This window comes from Tubulanus polymorphus, chromosome 5 (assembly GCF_964204645.1).
Source record: "Tubulanus polymorphus chromosome 5, tnTubPoly1.2, whole genome shotgun sequence".
In the NCBI taxonomy this organism is placed as follows: domain Eukaryota; kingdom Metazoa; phylum Nemertea; class Palaeonemertea; order Tubulaniformes; family Tubulanidae; genus Tubulanus; species Tubulanus polymorphus.
Window position 1 is genome coordinate 23641713 of NC_134029.1, and position 18368 is coordinate 23660080.

Here is an 18368-nt window from a genome sequence, read left to right on the forward strand (position 1 = left end):
ACAAACAACACCAGCTAGCAATTTATCTACCCATTTAAATACAAAAGTGATCGTCTTGTGACAGAACATAGCAAAAATTTCTATAGTCAATATCTGGAAATAATAAAAGACTTCCGGGGCCATAAAGCAATTTTGCATAAGCATAACCTCAACTAGCCAGTGCTGGGTGTCCCTCTTAAAAATAAACTCAAAACAATAATAGTCGAAATTCTGGTTTGTCGAAGTCCAAATATACCTAAATACAATTTGTGAGAACTATTTCAATATCATTCTAAAAACCATTTAGTGAATACAAGTGTGATACAAGCATCTAGCTGCACAATGCTATTGAGAATTTTTAAACAATCACTGACAGATAGATGTAGTTCTAGCAGGGTCCGAGGGCTTAATGCGCCCAGGGGATATTGCAAATTACCGAAAACATAAATACACAAGATAAGACTGAATTTATTCGAAATACACTGACGAGTTTGTTTGTCGGTAGATTCAGCTCTATCGTAGTCTAAATATTTATGCAGGATTAGTTGTTTATGGCGGAAAGGAATTTGCGTATTTTTCTAATATGGTGGCTCATAACTTATTCATTCAGACAAACATTACTCAGTCTTCGGGAATTCTCTAGGTGTTAAATTTCACTTGATCACACGGACGACCGACTCCATGGTTTCAGATTGGTATAGTTTGTCTTTTGTGTCGACTTGTTAAAAAGAATCTATATATATATATATATATATATATACAAATTACAAATTCACCAATAATCCCTTCAAAGATTAATATACATTAAATGACGCATAAAAACAGATGCCCTTTCAATGCCGTGTACGTTCCCTAGGTTCATTTCTTTATGAGTGGATGGCCAAATAAACGTTCTACCCACCAGATTTTCACGATGGATCAGATAGGCGGGATGTCTCTGACGGAACCTAGGGATTTTTCCGATGTTCGCTCGTAAAATCTAGGGCTGCTATAGGATAATCGTAGAACTCATGTGACTAGAACATTATAAATTACACAGATCTATATACATCATTTGGGACACGTTTACGTCACCAAATTTCCTCCGTCACACGCTCATGCAGCGAATCATTTTCGGTTAACATGATTTATTTCCTCATTCTGCAAAAAGCGTTAATTGTCTTTTTTTCAGTTTCATAAGTGTTTTGCTGCCTTTGTAAAAAATGTCTGTAACGACCGACCGATCGACCGGATCAACGCGTGATTATTACTCAGTCACAGACACAGCACATACCACGCTGAAGATAGAATTACAATCATGGGAATATCGGGGAACAACAACAACCGAACAACCAGGATGTTGTGAGAAAAACTAAAGCATTATAACGGCCAAGCCATATATAGGTTGAGCTTGTATAATATTACAAACATTCCAAATTCCTAGAATTACCGATTTGACTTGTTACACAAGGTTTAACTCAGTATACACTATCCACAATGAAACAATCCCTGGCAACTGACCAAGTTGAAAACCTTCAGCTAAGTGTAGACAAGCTACAATTGACCTTAACTTATTACAGCGCGGACTCAAGTTATAATATAACTGCCAATAATGCTTTTAATGATGCATTCCACGATGTCGTTATCATTATATCAATATGAATGCGATAGTTTGATGTCTGGGGAATCAAACCCGGGGAAATCCCGAACCAGATAAAATTCTACGTTATAACAATATTGATATTTGAACACTGTGAATATTGCGGTATCAGTATCAATAAAGGACTCGAATAAAATAAAAGGCCATACATGTATTACGAGTGATTCGTCAATAAATCCGTGAATTACGCTCCGAGTTTGAACTAGATGTGAAATACGTTCACCGCAAACTCATCATAATCGCTATCACGGTTTACATATCAAACCATCATTATTACATCAACCGGCATCTCATTTATATACTCGCAAACAATCGCAAAATGCTCCATTTCTCATATAAATAATTGATTGGCTTAAAAAAAAAAAGGTGAACAAGTTTTTAATATCCATTATTTACAGAAATCTATTTTAGAAATAGCGTTTCACAACACGCGCATGGTTCAGCAGATATGGTAGCTTTGAAATGCAAGTAAATAGAGCACGACGACGATGACCGGTGAAAACTAATCGCGATATTTCATCGTAATTTAGTGACTATTTGGAAAGAAATAATGAAAATACGCTCGCGACTCTTCTTTGTAAATACGGGCGCCGCACAAAGAAATTCCACATATACACTTTTAGTGGTGTTGAAAACAGCCGTTATTGCAAACTATACTTAGAAGCATTAAACGAGCGAGAGAAAGAGAGAACATAGACAACGAACAACAAGTTACAAGGTCAAAATTCCACAATTCGAGGAGAAACTAAAAAGAAATTTTTTAATTTCTAAACAATGGTTTGAATACAATGTAGAACCATTTACCGAATTACAACACAACAACATCTTATGTTCCGAAAAAAAAAAAAATTTATAATTATGAAATTACACATTCAGATACAATTACGACTAACGTTTCTCTCATACAAAAATCACAGACAATAATATTATTATAATATCGATGATATAAATCTAAAAACTCGGGCGAAATATCTACACGAATGTCGGATGAAATCAAGGCTGTCGACCTGCGCAAAAAAATTACTTGTTTTCAATTAAACGCAACTGTCGAATTTGAGCGAGCAAAATAAATGAAGAAGAACTCTTTTCTTCCTGTAAAGGTATACATCATTTCTCATCATATATATGTATATATATATATATATATATATATATATATATATATATATATATATATATATATATCTACCACTATCTTCCTATTTACCAGTAACCAGTAAACAGACAGTTTAAAGTAAGCATCAACAACAAGAGAGATACTGCTAGTCGAGAGAGCGGTGATGAGTGACTTTTTTAAGGGACATAGGTAAAATTCCTAGCAGACAATAATAATAATCATAATAATATATATCGTATACGTGTATAGTCTGTATATTATATATACTCTTTAAATATTCACGAAACTCGTACATGAACCGAACATGTACCCGAAAATCCATCTTTTAGAAAACTATTTTATCATGAGAAACATTAACTCCTTATTTCATTTGACGCGCGTGTCATTTTAGATATCTGAACAGTTTCAGGTTCCCCTATCAGGGTTCCCTCCGTTAGATTCTAATATGGCACATTATTCGACTTTTCATAACAATTATTAATAATTCACTTTGTCTCACGGTATTATTATACCTGTCAGGCAGGTATTTTTACTAATAAACAGCCTGTGTACCAAGTGGAATAATGTTGTATAATCTGTATTATATTACGCAATATAATAGCAGTTACAAGCAAGACTCCGCAATACAGGGCAGCATCATGCATATAAACATAGACCTATAAATGAAATAGGTCCACCTTCATAAGCAATTAATTAATCATAAATGTATTATTGCTTTTCAAGCTTCCACCCCCTATATATGTTTCACCTTATGAATTCTGAATGAATAATAATATTTCCAACTTCGAATCAACACAAAAATGAATATTTCCAAATCCTAGGCCTCAACAAAAACTGTCTTAGATTCTTATCGTATTTTCAATTTCAGATGTCGTCAAATGATCAAATCAACTCAATAATAATAGACATACTTTCAATTTTATGACGCAGACGCTAAAAGTCACTTTGAACTGTCAAATTGGATTCGATAAATAGCTCTTCTTTAATAAAACCATGGTGATAATTTTTACCTTAGACATAAAAACGCTCATTGACGTCTCGATCGCAAATTCAACGTTTATGAATACGTATGAATGAGATGATGTAGTGTACACAATGAATTCATCAATATTTTCAGTTTTTTTTTTCAATTTTTTCAGGGTTGTTTTGCCGAGCACCGTGATTAGTAGAATTTTATCGCGCTGCTGCTAGCGCTGCCAGCGCGCCTAAACCGGCAACCGCCACCCACAGTCCGTTCCAGATTTTATCTTCGACGCTTGATTTATCCGGGAAGAACTCGTAAAATGCTTCCTGTAAAATAGAAATAACAAATCTTTGACGGAATTCTTAAAACGAGAAAGGCCTTCGACCGGAAATTGAAAGAATATCATCGATACAACTTCATTGTTAAAGCTTAAATAACATCTTTTTGAAATAACTTGAATGGACGTGCCGTAACTCTTAAACCCATCTAATATACGACCAGCACAGATGGGTCGCTCAACATCATTGTTAAACTCGATCCATTTTAGTTTCTATCTTCTCTGATTTAACTCCAGGAAAAGGAGACTTTCTCGGAAATCCTTCGATATTGTGTAAAATAGTTTGAAAGGCAATGTTTTTAGTTCAGCTGCCCATTTTAAGACCCTTCTAGAATACAGTGCTAGCTAAACTGTCTTCTAGCACCCAACGTCCATTCAAACAGTTTTTATACTGTTAACTCATTGAGTTGGCGCATTTTCAAAAGGTTAACTCTCAATAGAAATCTTAACCACCCAGAACTGAGGTCAATTTGTTTTTGCTTCACTTACCCAGCCCCCATTTTCCGAAATCCATCGTAACAGTTTACGGTTTGCATATTCTCCCAAAAAATGTCCAATTTCGCCGACATATTGCGGCATACCATTTTCAGCGCTGTACCTAGCGAAATGAGCGCCTAACGCGTAAACAGTCACAATTCGACCCCAATTCACTTGTCCATCGCTAAGCATTTCATCGGCGATCGCGGTGAAAGATTCCTCGCCCGTCTCCGTATTTATTTGAAATCGGTCGATCATATTCACGAATAGAATATCGTGACGTCGCGTAATTTCCTCCACAGTTCTTCGTAGCGTTTTCGCGTATTTCGAATGGCGCCCGGTGCCCCCGCTTTTCGGTGGGATTCCACTGACGTAATGCACAATATCCATCGCCAATTCTCGCGCGACAAAATCATCTTTAGATAAAGGTTCTTCGGTCGTTTGAGTCGACTGATGTTCCACTCCCCCCAGCACTGTTTTACATCCACTCGTCGCCCCTATGTTGTTGTAGCCATTTAATTTACTATAACCGGGATTTGTTTCAGTTTTTGTATATCCATTTGGCATCGATTTCTTATTATTGTTTAAAGCCGGGCTCGAACTTCCATGATTACACGGCGTATGAGTAGCTGAAAAGGGCGCACATGTAGTCGACGACCCCATCAAGCCATTTTTCAACACATCTAACGCCACATACCTAATATTACTGATTTCATTCATGATTTTAAACGGTTTTTAATCCTGTAAACGACGAACAGCGAACGTGAAAATAAACCTAAAAAGAAGTACCGTCCAACTGACAAAACGATGTTGATAGAAACAGTTAATTGAAAGGGCTATGGTTCCATAATTTGCGGTACCCTCGGTATTTCGTATCGACGCTGCGGCTGTCTCTATCCCCAGTGTAATGGCTGCCAGGGCGACACGAACTGTGATTGGTTGAAATCAGCGAATATGTTACGGGCCGGAGATACCCGATGACGATTAGTCAGTCGATTCGCCATTCGGGGAAATTCGGAAAATCGATATAACAAAGGCAGTATACTGCCTTGTAATTGTGGTACTCAAATATTGACTTCCCGTTCCCTATCTATTTCGGTTCTTTCTTTAGAAAAAAAACTAGAAAACCCAGCCAAAGTGTGTTATACCCAAATAACCTAATACCCGTCGGTCACGTTCCTATTTTGATGCAATAACGTAAACCCGTGGTGGGATCGATGTAGATTGTAAACATGGGATTTTTGAAAGGAGAACTTCCACTAAATTGGGATCAATTCGATTTTCCCATTTCATCAAAAATAAATCAATCAAACGAAAAGTTTTTTTATCGACGTTTATTTTTCAGAATGATTTTTCTTTCTTTATAATATGTAAAACCTTTTCATAAGAATCCATGGTCTTCAACTGCATCAAACACTTTAATTACACATTTAACAACATTGTACCAGAAACATTCATCTGAGACACGAGTTCAATTCAGTCATCAGTTGAGAAATTAGTCCTCAAGGGTAAAATATTTTGTGTAATGTCTTTGGCAGTGTCGCTGCGAACTGCATTAGCGGCGTGAGTTAACTGTAACGCTGCATCCGGATGAGCAGTCCCTGGTAACAAAGTGCATTCTCTTTCCAACATAGCTGACATTGCGTCTAAGAGTTCTACAAATCCAAGCGACAATGCCATCCTTCTCAAACGATTCAATTCCTACAAATATATATTCATAGTCATACATCGGACCTGATTAATATTCAAAGACATACAAGATATGAATAGCGTTTCTTGCATTCATTAATACAAATAGCATGTTACATACGCGATAGAAATGTTGTTGTTTTTCTGGTAATTTTCTGGCGTGTCGCAATATCTTTTGAACATCAGCCTAGAAGTACAAAAAATTAAAATAAAGGTCAAAATATTGAAATCATTCGATCGCATTTATAAGGCTTAAATAAATAATTCCTTCTTTCTCATTTCTGCTGAGCTTAAATATGTTTTCACCCGCCTGGCCGCCTATATACTCTGTACGTTACTTTAAAAAAAATAATGATCGAGCTGATAATAACAGACCCGGCAGTTATAGAAATGAACTGATTACAAATTTTATTGCAGTTTACAAAAGTGACCCGCCCGATTAGGAGAAATGAGGTATCGTTCTTTTTAGCCTAATCTATAAGTATGTGTACCTGTAAACCCGCTGCTCTTATCCAAACAGTTGAGTTCTGAGCATAACTTCTGCGATCTTGTCTGACGGGGAAAGGCGTAGTATTATCTTCCTCGCCATACGGTGGATCAGAGAAATCAGATATTGGAGCGAGATGCCTCAGATTACCGAGCCATGGTATTACGTCACTTCCTAATGATTAAATGATAATAGAAAAAAATACAATCTTTTTCTTAGCGTATATCATTACATATCATCACAGTATCATTCATGCAGTTATATCTATTTTTAGCGTTTTTCTCCGATTAAACGTCTATTATTATAAAGACTACTGGTGCATCAAATTACCTGGCTCAAACATAGACAACATCAAATTAGATTTTTTCTTGCTATCTGCCCACGCAAACATTACACCGTACCAGTCTTTGCTATAACGAGATAATATACCAAATACGATATTTGATTAGGGATCATTAATTTATTACGTACGCATAAAATTTGAATTTTTCAAACCCCCTCCCCCTCTGTACGCAAAATCGGCCATTTTTTCATATACACTAAGCATTATAGTACGTAATTGCACTGACCCCTCCACCCTAGTAATAAATGAATGACCCATTACGGTATTCAATACATTATCAATCCTTATTCGACATGTCGATTGAAACATACCCTAAAGTAACCAGCGCGACCATTCCTTCCACTTTCAAGCTACCGTGTAAGAGCACTGTAAAGGAGGGTGTTTTTCCGTCATCCTTTTCTTCCTCCTCATTTTCCGAACCATTCTTTCCTAACAGTGAACGATATTTCATAAAGAAATGAAATAATTTCCAAATATTTATCAGTATATCTAGGATGGCTACGTTATTACCTTTAGCAGCGGTAGGAGATACGGGAAGAATAAGATGGCGAGATATGACTGGCGGACTTGCTATATCAGCGATGTCTAGGAAACCGAATATCTCGACATCAGTAGAAATACTCCTACAGATATATTCAAAATCTCGCTCTCTGAAATAGAAATATATCGATAACCATTAATGAAACATCCTGACAATGTTGTATCGATTACATAAAATCCGATACTAAGAATGAAAAGGAAAGAGTATGAAAAGTTTTCTTGAGCTAACAATTTATTCAATGTTTCGACTAAATCCTAAATAGTCATCTCCAAGAATACTGAATTACTTTTTTGAATAAAGTATTTCTCATTCTGAAGATGACATTTAGGATAAGGTCGAAATTTTGAATAATAAACCATAGCTCAAGGAAACTTTTCAGACTCTTTTCTATCATTCTTATGGTAGGATTTTATATCATGAATATATCAGTAAATTACTATTGAGGAAACAAACTATTTTACTACCAATATTTACCTTATTTATAAATATTAATATTGTCAACACTGAGGATATTGTTAAACATAAAATTGTGCCATGTTGATATCATATTATACTAACTAAGCATATCAGCAAATATCATTCATTTGTCTGAACTTTTGACATTACACCAGCTATGATAAGCAATTCAAGGTTCAAGTCTTGGGACTTTTGACGTATACAATTAAATAAAGATAATGATTGAATACGTTAGATGTGGTTATTTTTCGGTCATATTGCAACATCGCACAAGTCTAAAGTGGTACGATTTATCTAGAGATATCTCAAAAATTAAAAAACAAAAACTCCCACGCAAATCCACGAGTTGAAGTTTGCGATGCAGCGTGACATAGTGAACGTTATACTGAGATCTCATGATATTCGTCTCAAATAGAGCAAAAATACTTGATCCTGATTATTTCGATGTAAACAAGTTTTTCACATCCGGAAGAAAATATGGGACAAAAATTGTTCACATATTACAGTGAAACCTGGTTCATTCGGATCAGTTTAATCTGAATTTTGATCTTATACAAAGATCATCATCTACAGTCCAACTATACATTAATGTTACTCAGTAACCTGTCTGTGGTTTAGTTTCCCGATCAGATATTTTCACAAACCCATCTGATTACAAAAGCTTACCACCAACGATTAACTAACTAATATTCTCATAAACCGGATTATTTTCATAGGTCCTTACTGATCGGGAGTAAGCTAGTTTAACTGTGATAGATATTAGGCCTATTACTGTGTGTAGGTCTCGATACTAACTTCTTGAATTCTTCCGGCGGTGGAAATATCTGTATCTTCGATCCGAGATGTCCACATTTCAACGTACCGTAAGACGGCGAATAATATTTCTCTCCGAGTTTATGAAACATCGAATGAATGTTTTTCATCGAGATGGCATCGGGTAGATGCACCTCGCCTCCGTAGCCATTTATATCGATCAGTTTCTCATACAATGGTAAAGCATCCGTTAAACCGGAATCATTCTGTCCGGCTATACACACTATATTTAGTTTACAGATAAATGGCATGGGAAGGGGAAAATCGGATGTTTTTCGGAACTGTACTCGCACGTTTTCAGTATGGACAGCTGTTTGCGTTTGTTTACTATAATCATGCAGCGTTTGCTGTAGAGAACCCTGTCCGGTTCCGGGATTTCCATCAGTTATCAATATCACCTGAAATAGTTAAGAAAAAATCTATCTGGTAACTTTGGGTTGACAAAACATAGACAATCGCCAATAAATTCTTCAATAGTCAAACTCGTCAAAGTTTTCATAGTTTTGACCATAATTTGGGCAACTGACTTTATCCAAATGACGAATTAGTAATTTGAATTGGAAATACAAATTTAGACTAAAAAATAGAGACAACTTAAGCGATGAGGAGAGAATCCCACAATGATAATAAAAAGTCCGAAAATGAAACTTTGAGATAGTAGTTTATTCAACGTTTCGACTATATCCTAATAGTCATCTTCATTATTCCTGAAGATGACTATTAGGATATAGTCAAAACGTTGAATAAACTACTATCTCAAAGTTTCATTTTCGGACTTTTTATTATCATTGTGGGATTCTCTCCTCATCGCGTCAACACGGATATTGTGTTTTACCTATCGTGAACTTAAGCGATGATGACCGTAGTTGAACAGTATTACTGTTTGTTATCTTATGGATCATTAGAATGTCAAAACATACAAATCTTGTTATCAGAGGCCTTTTTATGAACCAGCAAAATCGAAATAGATTAGCTATTTAGATTATATAGCCGATAGTGTCAATTAGCATAACCGGGTATGATGGTTGATAAAAACGCCAGGTAGAAATTATTCAATTATGGCCTACTCAGCAGCGACTTCTACCGAGAACACCATATCGGTTGGATTAGATAATCGGCATACTTGCTCGCCGAGCGAGTATGCTGAGTATGTTAATCGATTATGAAAACCAATGTTCATAAAAATGACGGATTATGACATAATCCATTCTCATAAAAACGTTTTGCATACTCGAATATACTAATCGAGTGTTCATAAAAAGGCCTCAAGATTAGAAGTCTGTCTCACCTGACAAGCCGTAGCACTGCCCCATTCATCTAAGATCAATCCAGTAACGCCCCCTAGCGCAGGAACTATCGCAGTTTTATCGTATTCTTCTAATTTATTGAGGGCAGTTTTGATGCTTTCATAATCTCTCGTGAAACCGACTACTTGTTCCCACAACGAAGAAAATACAACCTGTCAAAACAAAATACAATCGCATCAGATATTCTTTCTACAATCAACACTTTTTGGTAGTTTAGTATTTAACTGTCATTCCCAAACACAGTGTCTAAAAACCAAAAAGCGCACATAATGTTGAGTTTACTCAGAAGCAGGAATTAACCTCTATTTAGATAAAATCCCACTATTTACAGATTAAAAGAATTTAAAAACCAGAATTTATTTATTAATTCTAAAATATTTAAAAGACACGACGTTTCGATCTCAACCTAGAGATCATCGTCAGGTGTGAGATCGAAACGTCGTGTCTTTTAAATATTTTAGATTTAATAAATAAATTCTGGTTTTTAAATTCTTTTAATCTGTAAATAGTGGGATTTTATCTTATTATCCGTTCACCACGTTTGAGTGTGGTCTTTGTTCTACTCTATTTAGAGTCAGATGTTGCTAGTAGGAGACCCCAGCACATCGTTTAGTATTAGGATAACTCTCTATAATTTTGAAGTTTTCTATACTTACCAATGAGACAAATTCTAACTTGTTTGAAATACTCAGATAATCGAGGAATGTGTTGATTCCATGAATGGCGTAATGTTGTCTCTGTAAGTTTTCACCGGTGTCCGACGATACTTTCCTCGACATTGACAACGATACGTCCAGTAGAATAACAGTCGGCATTGTTGCACTATATAATCTTTAACTTGTAATGTATTAAACACTGCAACAGGCTATCATCACTGGAGCCATCAGTTTAAGCTGGAAGCAGAATTGAAACTAAACTGGAATTGAAATATTGAAAATACAGGATTATTCTGGTAAAGCTATTAAGAAATAACTTCTTAAATAAACATGTGTCTGAGTAAGGGTTAAGAGTAAAAGTGTCGTATACGTCGAGATGATTGGAGGGTTGATGCCTGAAGATGCCAGAGAATAATTAATTAATTTGAATTTTAATTGATTTTGGCGCGTTTGGGCCGGCTGCTGAGAAATGTTCGATTTAGCAACAAGCACGAGTAAACACTAAAATGTTACCTGTTCCTAACTTAACAATTAACTTAATCATCTATAAAGTTAGTCTGCAGTATTCGCAATAAGTGAATATGAGGTTTAATTTTAATAAAATGCAGGAAAGAACGAAATTCAGAAAATTTAACGAAATTGTTCCGTCCCCGCTGTAACAATTATGCTTGAATATAGATGGCAGCACCGGTTAGCGTTGATTTGAATCTGCTTGAATTATCCGCTATTTCAACTAGTTTGAGGTATGTAAATAACATTGGATGGTACAATCAACAAGCTCGCTTAGTAAATTATGACTTCCACTTTTAAAGCTGTTCTTAAAGCATCGAATGATTGCTGAAAGATAGATTTTCGATCGAAAGATAACTAAACGAAACACTAAAATCCGGATTTGGACTCGATTAACATTTGTTTTGATTACTTTATTTGCAGTTTATACATCTAAGTTCAAAATAACGTTGACTGAAATGGCTTCAGAATTGAGTACTGTCAATTCTGGACGAGATGAGGATAAAAATTCCACTGCATTGAACAGGTATTTACGACGCGTGGCGCCATTCATCGAGCGTACTAATATCAGAATTGTCGCGAATTTAACAATGATTTCTCTATTTCAGTGATATATTGAAGTTGTTATTGTTTTATACGTGCTGTCAACAGGATAGGGTTAATCCTCCAAAACAACTGTCACCGGAAATCTTTTCAAAATTCAAAACAAAGTTTCTCTCGTGGGCAGGATCGAATAAACTCTCCTACAACGGTATGTCGAATGATCTGGACATTTTGGCGAAATTCTTTGATATCGATGTCCCGAAAGATGACATGTCTCGTAAACTTGAAGCGCAAACTCCGGAAGATGTCGGGATTGAATCTGTGGCTACAACACAAGTCGTTACTGATGTCATAGATGATGTGGTCAAACCAAAGAAACCTGCAGTAAAGCCTAAAACCAAAGCTAAAGTCAAACGAGAAAAGAACACTGATATTACCACATCATCGAAACCTACGAGGAAACGTGCTTTGCCATCGAAATTGAGCTTGTATTCGATGCCGACCGCATCGAAACGTAGCAAGCAAGAAGAGGCGGAACCGGCGTTCGGTGAAAATGATGAAATAGTCGATGAAACTGGTGACGATGATAACAACGATGAGGATTATGAACCGGATGATTTAGAGAGACGCGGGTCGAATAATCGTTCGATATCGGCAGTAAAAACAAAACAAGAGATATTTGAATGTACGCGGTGTAAAACTGTTTATTATACAGCAGTTCGTCTTATTGAACACATTCGTACATCTCATAAAGGTATTAACATTACGGTATCCAAAACTGTTGTATTATGATTGTTTTTGTCACTTACAAATATGGCCCTTCCTTCATTACGTAAGGAATAGTTGATTTCGGTAAGTTCTTCGGGGTTCATGGTTCCCATAGTACTTGGAAATCGGGAAAAACTTGGAAATTTAGAAATTGCATTTCCTGGTTTTCCTGTCTGGGATTACGTACCGGTAATTCAGAACGATGATGTCCGTGTTGTGATGGTATCAGTTCATTTTTCTGAAATCTCCTTTTTGATTCGGAAAAATTGTAAAATTATGAAATTCCGGTAATGGGGAAAAAAACTTGGGAACTTAGAATTCATGTGAGAACAAAGATCGTTACATTGATGACTTATCCGATACTGGACATCTTTAACTCTAGTTCATTTAGTTGTAAATACAAATTATGACCAAATAGAGAGATGACTAACGTTTACAATAATGTGATGGTTTCGTCAATGATGATTGAAGTGTCACTGAGTTTGATCTATATATTTCAGATATTAATATTGAATGGAAGCCTACAGTTTCTCGTCACTCTACAACGCATCCGATGATCGGGAACGAAGTATTTCGAGATGCTGTTTATCATCTATGCTACAATTGTCGGTTTGTCACTCATGAATACGATGAATTCGCCGTTCACATGAAATCAGAACATAACGAATCAATCGATTTCTGTTGTTCCCGATGTGAATTTCAAACTGCTGAGTATGAACGCTATTTGACGCATATAAACTCCTGTAACTCAACTCGGGTGGAACCTAGTGGTGAGTTTCGTTGAGGTTTTCTACTCATAAAGTTCTTGCTCGTGACGTCATAATCTGTTTGCCATTCATGAGAACATTGGATAATGTGGCCGCGAACAAATTTTCTGGATTTGTCATGCAAATTTTTTCTCAAGGTGTCAGTCACACGATAAAAGCACATGGCAACGCAACATCTACTGTGGAACCTCGTTAAAAGTCATTTTGAATTCTTTCTGCCTCTCTTCAAGAAGGAAGTTTCAGATTATTTTTTTATTGCCTCACGCGAGACAAGTGAAGTACCCTAGCTGCGTCCAAGTGCATGATTTATTATTTTATCTATTTTCAGATCAGTTAACATTGGTACAATGTGAATATGGTTCGTGTTGTTACTATAAAGCTAGTAATGGTTCGGTGGATTATAACGCCGTGTTTTGGTGCTGCGCAGGATGTCTTTTCAATTGCTCGGAAATAAAGTTATACCACGAGCATATGAAAACTGTGCACAGTCAAGTGATCGATTATGAATGCTACAACTGCGATCAGAAATACTCGGAATTCAAGGATTACGTGAAACATCGTAATCACGTTCATTCGCACGTTCGAACGAAATCAATAGCGAAGAGAAAAATGAAGTACATGAAACAATCGAAAAAGTCGAAGGGTTAGAAAATATTTCTCTTAATTCTTTCTTCTGATCATCTGGGGCCGGTTCCATAGTCATGGAAGACCAGTCTAAGACTAACTTAGTTTTATGGTTTATCTAACAGCTTAATACCAGTCTTAAGATTTAAGACCACTTTTGGACTTTAGTCGTGACTATGGAACTGGCCCCTGAGGTCCAGTTCCACAATTCCGAGTTAAGATTTGACTCAGAGTTAACTTATTGAAAATGAACTAACTTTAACTAAGAGTTAGCTTTAACTCACGACTGTGGAACTGGGTCTTGCTGTGTTACAGCCACGTAGAATATCCTTACGTTATGTAATCCGGGGATTAAAGGTCAAATGTAGGGGAAATATTTGGATTCCCTGATCTTTAAAAACCTACTTTGAAAGTTGAACCTTAGTCTTGGTTTATATATGTAAAAAGGAGTATGAATTATGGTTTTTAGATTATGAATGGGTGCCTGCAAATTTCGGTAAATACAACGTACTAAAGAAATTTGCGACAGGAATCGATTATTCGATTGCATTCAGACGTTGCGATAAATGTGACTTTCATTCGATGACCTACAAGAGATTCGCCGATCATATGCTGTCCGTACATGAAGAAGTAATCGATTACGAATGTAACAATTGTGAAGCGGTTTTAAAAACTCTCAAACAGTATGGAATCCACAAGCTACGTAAACAGTGCACACTTACAAAAAGTAAGTTTAGATTACTATTGCTAATCCTCTGTATCAATTATCCAACAATTATTGATGATATCTTAAATCTTATTATTCTGACAAGTCTCAAGATTTATCGAAATCTCAATATAAGAGAAACAGTTTTTTCATCATTACTGATTCTCTGATGATGATGATTAGATGAATCGCAAAACTATCAGAACAATGAACATTAGGCATCGTCTAAGATCATTCATTATATTCTTAATCGAGAATCGATCAGTTTATGTCATATTATAGTTTATCTAAATATCGTCATCTGAGAAACAGAAATGATAATTCATCTAAGTCTTAAAACTTTCAGAAAAATAAACTAAAGAAATCATCAATGTTGGAAGATTGTTCGTATATATTTTATGCTGAGAATATATCAGTTTTTTTCGTACTCCATATTTGCATCTATTTTACTCATTTATTCATGAACTATTCTCTGATTATAGAAGAATTTGCGCCGGCCGCATTCGGCAAATACAACGTACACAAGATAGAAAACGGCGTAATCAAGACAGACATTATCTACAGACATTGCGATAAATGTAATTTCGTCACGATAAGTTATAAATTCTTCGCGGCTCACATGTTGAGAAGTCATAAGGAAACGATTGCGTACGGCTGTTCACGATGCGAGGCCGAGTTCGACACGTTTGAATCGTACGATGAACATCGTAAGAGAAACTGCATGGCAAAACAGAGTAAGTGTTTATATTCTACTCTGAAGCCAGTTCTACAGTTTCACAGTTTGTTTGTTTGGTTTCCCAAGACTAACAATATTGAATTGTTCATTTAACCTCAAAACAGGACCTTTGAAGTCTTTTTGAACTACTCAAACAGTGTTTTTAGTAAGAAATTAAGAAGCCAGGTCCCTTCGAAAAACAGGAGGGTCCCATGATATGTCACAGTCCCTGAAACGAAAGCTGGTTTGAAAAAAAAGGTGTGTCCTTAAAATACGACAGATGGGTCTGGGACCCGGGACCTGGCTCTTATTGAAAACACTGCCAAACCCACCTGACACTCTGTTAGCGAATGCAACATCATCACACCTTATCCCACTGAGTTACTCGGGCTGATTAAGTGGATCTTGATCTATTGTGGAAATGGATCCAGATAAGAATGTGGCTCCACGATCTCCACTGATTCAACGATGATGAATCTATTTTACTATTTTTCAGTACGTGCCGAGTTACAGCTGCAAGCAGACGCCGGACATGAAATCAGTCGAACTCAATGTCAATACAAGGACTATATATATCTAGTGAATTATTCCAGTGGTCAAGTGAAACCTATATACATTTGCGATGAATGTGAATATTGGGAATCTCACAGTATTCTCGATCACAGTATTCACCGTCGCGATTCTCATAACGATACAAAATACTCATTCTGCTGTTCAGATTGTGAATATCAATCGGACAATTACATCAACTTCAAGAAGCATCGCGTCAGTCATTCGGATAATACGACGCTTTTATGTGATTCGTGTAACTATGTGGCGTCGAATTGGAGAACTTTGAATGTTCACGTGCACAGACATACAGGTAATAATCCTAAACCGGATCCTTACAATTCCTTGATTCCCTAAAATCTCCTTCAATACGGATAATTTTTTTAAAGCTGCTCGAAACAAATTGCCCAAAACTCCTTCAATTTTGAGAAATAGGCAATTAGAATTATACATGAAACTGAATTAGAACCTAATTCCTGATTCTACCATTCAAACCAATGTTGTAAATGGCAGAGTTGGGTTTACCATTAGCAATGGGTTTATCATTGAAGGGTTAGGGTTAGGTATTTAGAGATAGAAGTTTGGCAGCTCTTTAATCATTTGAGGTCTTGGCGTCTCGACGACATTAACCACCAGTAATAATTATACGGTAAATTTGTGATTCTTTCTTTCAGGTGAACGGCCATTTTTATGCGATATATGTGGCAGCTCATTCTTGTCGACTAAACGAATGCGACAACATAAACTCATTCATTCATGTACGTATGATATTGAGATTCGGTCTAGACCCTTATACCGGGGAATCTCATTTGAATGAACTTAAGTTCCTTGTAACAATAATGATGATAATAATGATAGTAAAAGTGATAATGATGATTCATTTTCTTGATATATCGCATTATTTACACAGTAATCTCTGCACTTTAAATAAGATGAGGAAAAAAAATTTTTAGTGCGATCATCGGTGAAATACTCGATAACAAATTAACACTGTCAAATTGTTTTATTTATATGTTTACGGGTCTACATTTTCAGCCGGTTTCCAATATAAGTGCGGACACGTGAACTGTGATTACGCCACGAACCACTTGACCGCGTTAAACAAACACAGAGCGTCGCAACATTTAACCGAACACGATAAATACAAATGCAGCGGTTGCGATTACACGACGAAATTCCTCGAACATTTGAAACGTCATTTGCGAATACACCTCGGGATGATGGAGTTTAAATGTCCTGATTGCGATTTCATGTCGTACGAGCAGCACAGCGTGCGTCGACATATGATTAAACATACGAATGTAGCCGAGTACGTTTGCGATACGTGCGGACTCTCGACGTCGACGCTTCATAATCTACGCTTGCACACGATGGCGCACGAGGGCATTAAACCTTACAAGTGCTCCGTGTGCGGATTTCAGTCGTTGTACAAGAGGAAAATCAAACGACACATTACGCGAATACATCCGGGACAAAACGGAATCTGCATCGACACTGGGGCTAGACTTAATTACAAAGTGAAGAAAACGAATAATCTACATCACGATAAAGTTATGCGCGTGATTTACGGTTTGAAAGACCTCACCGATACCGACGCGACTTTACAGCTGTACGTGAAAGAGATTCGTAACGTTTGCGACAATGAAATTATAACTCTTCAATGCGATAAATGCACGTACGTAAATCGTAGTTCGAACGCATTTATTCTGCATAGATTGATCGCTCACACCGAGGGTATTCAACTGCCACCGATTACCGATCCGACCAGACGCACGACGCCGAGTTCGAAATTGAAAAGTAAAAATTCCAAAGTGCCGGTTATGAAACTTTCGACGGAAGAACAACCGGAAGAAGCGACCGGTTCGGTAACTTATCAATCGTTAGATGGTAATGAACAGTTGGTAACGACTTATGTCGGTTTATTAGATAATGATTCGACTGAAGTGATTCATTATTCCTCTGATTTAACGATATCTTCTGAAATTGATGTGTAATAAAAAAACCTGTGAATCGTAGGCTTTTAGATCGATCAAATACGCCACACAAAATCATAACTATAACATAATTCATCCATGAAAATAGTACGACTGATTTCACCGAGTCAGTACATGAAATAAACTGTACAGGTCATTTCTGGTGTGGTCAGTTCTGGCATATGATGAGGATGAAGTGACTCTGCGAAATCGATTGTATGTGTGTCATCTGTTTGGGAGAATATACATGTACTTGAATATGTGTGAAAGAAGTGTTTCTGCAATATTGTTTGAAATTAGTTATGTACATGTGAATGTATAAATCATATATTATTATTATAATTGGAATAAAATCTCAATTTCTTAAATCAATCAATGAATCATCTTGAATGTCGTATTTGTCTATGG

The 18368-nt window shown here is 36.4% G+C and overlaps 3 protein-coding genes across 5 annotated transcripts; 1 reads left to right on the plus strand and 2 right to left on the minus strand.

The window, feature by feature from the left end:
* Nucleotides 1-2809: 2809 nt before the first annotated feature.
* Nucleotides 2810-5427, minus strand: LOC141905121 (bcl-2-like protein 2). Its single transcript, XM_074793890.1, has 2 exons — nucleotides 4526-5427; nucleotides 2810-4025 (listed from the first exon to the last, which is right to left on the minus strand). The coding sequence occupies exons 1-2, from the start codon at nucleotides 5231-5233 to the stop codon at nucleotides 3909-3911; spliced, it is 825 nt and encodes a 274-aa protein (XP_074649991.1). The 5' UTR covers nucleotides 5234-5427; the 3' UTR covers nucleotides 2810-3908.
* Nucleotides 5428-5851: 424 nt separating this feature from the next.
* On the minus strand, nucleotides 5852-11661 carry LOC141905567 (integrator complex subunit 14-like). 3 transcript variants are annotated; one of them, XM_074794478.1, is made up of 10 exons: nucleotides 11494-11661; nucleotides 10806-11042; nucleotides 10131-10301; nucleotides 8825-9240; nucleotides 7543-7682; nucleotides 7344-7461; nucleotides 7020-7099; nucleotides 6694-6863; nucleotides 6324-6389; nucleotides 5852-6214 (listed from the first exon to the last, which is right to left on the minus strand). In XM_074794478.1, exons 2-10 carry the CDS (start codon nucleotides 10962-10964, stop codon nucleotides 5990-5992), a joined length of 1545 nt encoding a protein of 514 aa, XP_074650579.1. In that variant the 5' UTR covers nucleotides 10965-11042; nucleotides 11494-11661; the 3' UTR covers nucleotides 5852-5989. The 3 variants fall into 3 exon arrangements, with proteins under 3 accessions (XP_074650579.1, XP_074650578.1, XP_074650580.1); XM_074794477.1 differs by lacking the exon at nucleotides 11494-11661 and adding an exon at nucleotides 11319-11455; XM_074794479.1 differs by lacking the exon at nucleotides 11494-11661 and adding an exon at nucleotides 11176-11202.
* A 364-nt stretch (nucleotides 11662-12025) lies between these two features.
* Nucleotides 12026-18299, plus strand: LOC141905868 (uncharacterized). Its single transcript, XM_074794944.1, has 8 exons — nucleotides 12026-12612; nucleotides 13127-13396; nucleotides 13722-14036; nucleotides 14487-14744; nucleotides 15206-15457; nucleotides 15935-16300; nucleotides 16662-16745; nucleotides 17023-18299. Exons 1-8 carry the CDS (start codon nucleotides 12069-12071, stop codon nucleotides 17979-17981), a joined length of 3048 nt encoding a protein of 1015 aa, XP_074651045.1. The 5' UTR covers nucleotides 12026-12068; the 3' UTR covers nucleotides 17982-18299.
* The last annotated feature ends 69 nt before the right edge of the window (nucleotides 18300-18368 follow it).